General features: G+C 34.3%; 1 protein-coding gene across 1 annotated transcript in view; it reads left to right on the forward strand.

Annotated features, from left to right (window-relative positions):
* The first annotated feature begins 220 nt into the window (after positions 1 to 220).
* The window catches only part of LOC137629008 (uncharacterized), a 3,568-nt gene continuing 1,097 nt past the window's right edge, over positions 221 to 2,691 (forward strand). The window contains exon 1 of the mRNA XM_068360259.1: positions 221 to 848. Coding sequence (XP_068216360.1) covers positions 559 to 848 — 290 coding nt within the window. The 5' untranslated portion in view covers positions 221 to 558. The remainder of the gene's footprint in view (positions 849 to 2,691) is intronic.

Consider the following 2,691-nt stretch of genomic DNA (forward strand, 5'->3'; position numbering starts at 1 on the left):
GAATGTCCAATATTTTTTTTTTTTTTTTTGCTTCTAAGAGTTCTATTCAACTTGAGCCTCCATCACTTGTATAAATTCTCCATACATCATTTACCATATCCCCTCTTCCTCCCCAACCCCCACACCAACTTCCACCCCATGCAGCGTCCTTTTACTTTCACCTGATCTCCGTGAGTATATGACTCCTGGACGGGCTGGATCAGCGATCAGTCCTGGAACGGTGGCTACCGAGCAAACTCTTCCTTCAAGCTTCCAGTCATTTCCTTCACTGCTAAAAAATTAACTTCGCTTTACAGCTGGACTTTGTGCGCTCTTTATGAGGTAGATTTCTATAGAGTTACTCTACAGTTTCCAGATTTATTCCTCCCAGAAGACTTGCTGGAATACCGATCCCAGGTAGATAAAATATCCAGAGTTACTCTACAGTTTCCAGATTTATTCCTTCCCGAAGACTTGCTGGAATACCCATCCCAGGTAGATTAGATATCCAGGATTCGAGGAATAGCGAATTTTACTTTTGGATATAAAAGTATTAAATCCTCTATCAACTCCTTCACCATGCCTGCCCTTCCAGCAGAAGTAACTGCCATTGTCTCAGACTTCCAGTCAAGCCTGGAAGTCTTCAAAGGGCAGCTCAAAGATGCCTTTGCGACTCTGGACCTAACGACTGTTGCAGCTATTCTCCTTGTAGTAGCAGCAGCAATCATCGTCTATGACATCCTGGTGTACGCTCTGGCCTCTGCATCCACCTCCAGATCTATGATGGTTACGCCCTTCATAGCAAAACTCGCATCCGAAGCGTGGCAGAGGAGAGATGAACTTGGATTCTCAAATCTGATCGACTCCAGGTGAGTAATGGTTGCATGTATGTAAGCAAATATATTATTACATCTATGGGGAGGGTGAGAGTGATCTTCAGCTTTTTTATATAAAAGAAACCATTGCTTATGGTGAGCAGGAATTTTAGTTTCATTAAATAATACATTGATCTGTTGCGCAAGAATTTCAGTTTCATTTAAAAAAAAAAAGCGGGAATTTCGGATTCATTAAAAATTAAATTAGCTTTGGGGAGCGGGAATTTCAATTAAATTAAGAAAAACATTGCCTATGGTGAGCGGGAATTTCAGTTTCATTACAAATAAAAAAAAAATTGTGAGCGTGATTTTTAATGCCAATGATGAAAAAAGAAGCCATTGCATGAATCTAATTCTAAATCATCTTTCACAAATAAGAAAATAAAACCTTTGCCTCATTAAAACATACTGAACGGTTACATAGAAACCTCAAAAGTGTATTTCCTGTCATCAGTCCAATATGCTTTACACGAATCATTTTAAACGAAGAAAAAAAAAATCGTAAATATATGATGGCCGTCAATAAAGAAACAAGATGGTCATTTTTGTAGTGTCATGTTAGGTTGTCATTGTTACAAAAAATGTTCAAGGGTCATGAATTGTGTATTCAAAGGTTCTGTTACGAAAAGGGGGACAGCAGAGGTACTATAATTAAGGTCAGGCCTGAAAATATTTTATGTGACGAGATTCTAAAGATCTTAGAATTTTAGAATCTCTTCACATAAAATATTCTAGGCCTGACCTCCATTGATTCTATTATATGAGAAAAAGCGTAAACATGTCGTTACAATACCAGGTTAATCACAGGTCATTTATCCAAATTTCTTTCTTGTTGGATTTTTTTTTTCCCGAAATGACCATAAAATGGTCGTCGCCAGATTGCTGTCAGTCATTCTATCTAGTAATTACCTGAAATCATTTTGGTTTATGAAAATCAAAAAATACATGACTTCGAGTTATAGAAGGAGATTGCAATATTAAAAAATTCCTTTTATATTTAGAGAATATAAAAAATGTGGTACCACTTTCAGACACAAACCCTTATATCTATTATCAGAAAGTATTATACGCCTTTTTTCATGATAAATGTAGGCTTAAAAAAGGCAGTCTGATAAGCACAAGTGGGTCATTAAGACTTCCTTTTATAGTTAGAAAATGTAAGTAATGTAGTACCCTTAGAAGCCAAACCCTTATATATAGTATTAGTAGGTATTATACGCCATTTCCATAATAAACGTTTTTCTAAAAAAAAATAAAGCACTTGGGTCGTACGAGTAATATCTGATAATTAAACTCTAATCATGTACCTAATTATGTATAACAAAGAAATGTATAATTATTTTTTTTTATCTTAATTGCTACTGGAATTCGTCTGTAAGGATCCATTACGCCTCTTACGCAAGGTATACAATAATAGCGTAATTATTATTATTATTATTATTATTATTATTATTATTATTATTATTATTATCATTATTATTATTACTAAGATAAACATCACTACGGTGCGTTGCTATTGGTCCACAATCACCTTCAGTATATGTTAAGTAAAAATTATTCACGTAAATATATGATTTATATATATTATCAAAATTGTAAGAATTGTAAATGTATATTCCATAACAAAAGAAAAAAATTCTCACCAAATCTCAGACAACGTTAAGGACGCATTTTTTGTTTTTTCTTTTATTTGTGGATGACATGAATTAACTTTTTTACCACTTTCTAATAGACAAAACGGTTAGAATAAAATTTCGTATATATCGTCTTTCTAACAATTATGGTTTCACCACAATATTCGGAAATATACGGGAAACCGGGTTAACTATACGGCATT

This window comes from Palaemon carinicauda, chromosome 37 (genome assembly GCF_036898095.1).
Source record: "Palaemon carinicauda isolate YSFRI2023 chromosome 37, ASM3689809v2, whole genome shotgun sequence".
Classification (NCBI taxonomy): Eukaryota; Metazoa; Arthropoda; class Malacostraca; order Decapoda; family Palaemonidae; genus Palaemon; species Palaemon carinicauda.